The sequence below is a fragment of the Oryx dammah genome, unplaced genomic scaffold, assembly GCF_014754425.2.
Source record: "Oryx dammah isolate SB20612 unplaced genomic scaffold, SCBI_Odam_1.1 HiC_scaffold_5, whole genome shotgun sequence".
Taxonomy (NCBI): domain Eukaryota; kingdom Metazoa; phylum Chordata; class Mammalia; order Artiodactyla; family Bovidae; genus Oryx; species Oryx dammah.
Window position 1 is genome coordinate 98905477 of NW_024070189.1, and position 1581 is coordinate 98907057.

Consider the following 1581-nt stretch of genomic DNA (forward strand, 5'->3'; position numbering starts at 1 on the left):
GGGCATACACACAGAGGAAACCAGAATTGAAAGAGACACATGTACCCCAATGTTCATTGCAGCACTGTTTATAATAGACAGGACATGGAAACAACCTAGATGTCCATCAGTAGATGAATGGATAAGAAAGCTGTGGTACATATACACAATGGAGTATTACTCAGCCATTAAAAAGAATACATTTGAATCAGTTCTGATGAGATGGATGAAACTGGAGCCGATTATACAGAGTGAAGTGAGCCAGAAAGAAAAACACCAATACAGTATACTAACACATATATATGGAATTTAGGAAGATGGCAATGATGACCCTGTATGCAGGACAGCAAAAAAGACACAGATGTGTATAGCAGACTTTTGGACTCAGAGGGAGAGGGAGAGGGAGAGGATGTGATGATTTGGGAGAATGGCATTGAAACATGTATAATATCATGTAAGAATCGAAATGCCAGTCTATGTCTGATGCAGGATATGACACGCTTGGGGCTGATGCGCGGAGATGACCCAGAGAGATGTTGTGGGGAGGGGGGTGGGAGGGGGGCTCATGTTTGGGAACGCATGTACACCTGTGGTGGATTCATGTCAATCTATGCCAAAACCAATACAGAATTGTAAAGTAAAAATTAAAAAATAAAAAAAATACCTAAATAATAGAATGAAAAGAAAGTTTAATAAAGTGAGTAACTGAGATTATATAGAAAAGTTGAAGTTTTATAAAAATGGATATCCAAGAAAATAAGTAGAAGGAGCAAATTTTATTCCACACTGAGGAAAGTGTCACAATTTCTGATCCTCAGGCTTTGAGCAAGGCAGTCAAGGGCACTTCATCTGCCCCAAAACAATTGGCCTTTTTATACCTACTATTCCATAGACTCTCTTCACAGCCCTCTTTATGTCTTTGTTCCTCAGACTGTAGATGAAGGGGTTCAGCATAGGTGTGACTACAGTGTACATCAACGAGGCTGTTGCACTTGAGTGTGAGCTGTGGGTAGCAGCAGAGCTAAGGTACACTCCCAGGCTCGTACAATAAAATAATAAGACAACTGAGAGATGAGATGCACAAGTGGAAAATGCTTTAAGCTTTCCCTGAGTTGATGAGATTCTTCGTATGGCAGAGACTATCTTAGAGTAAGAGTAAAGGATACCAGCAAACGGTCCACCAGCTAGCAGCACTGATGCCAAATACATCACCATGTCATTAAGAAAGGTGTTAGAACAGGCAAGTTGGACCATCTGATTGAGTTCACAAAAAAATTGGGGAATTTCCACCTCTCTACAGAAGGTCAGCTGCAAAACCATCAAACTTTGTAACAAGGAATTCATAGCCCTCATCATCCAGGACACCAGTACCAGCAGTCCACAGAGCCAAGGGTTCATGATGACTGTGTAGTGCAGGGGGTGGCAGATGGCCACAAAGCGGTCGTAGGCCATCACTGTCACGAGGAAGTCATCTAATCCTGCAAAGAATATGTAAAAATACACCTGGATGATGCAGCCTTCATAGGTTATGGCTTTGCTCTGGTTCTCGATATTCTGCAGCATCTTTGGGATGGTGGTGGAGGTGAAGCAGATGTCTACAAA

At 41.9% G+C, this 1581-nt stretch overlaps 1 protein-coding gene across 1 annotated transcript; it reads right to left on the reverse strand.

The window, feature by feature from the left end:
• Positions 1–813: 813 nt before the first annotated feature.
• On the reverse strand, positions 814–1581 carry LOC120864626 (olfactory receptor 7A17-like; the record flags this gene model as incomplete). Its single annotated transcript, XM_040241655.1, has 1 exon — positions 814–1581. A coding segment is annotated over one exon (768 nt), but the record flags the coding sequence as incomplete, so codon positions are not given.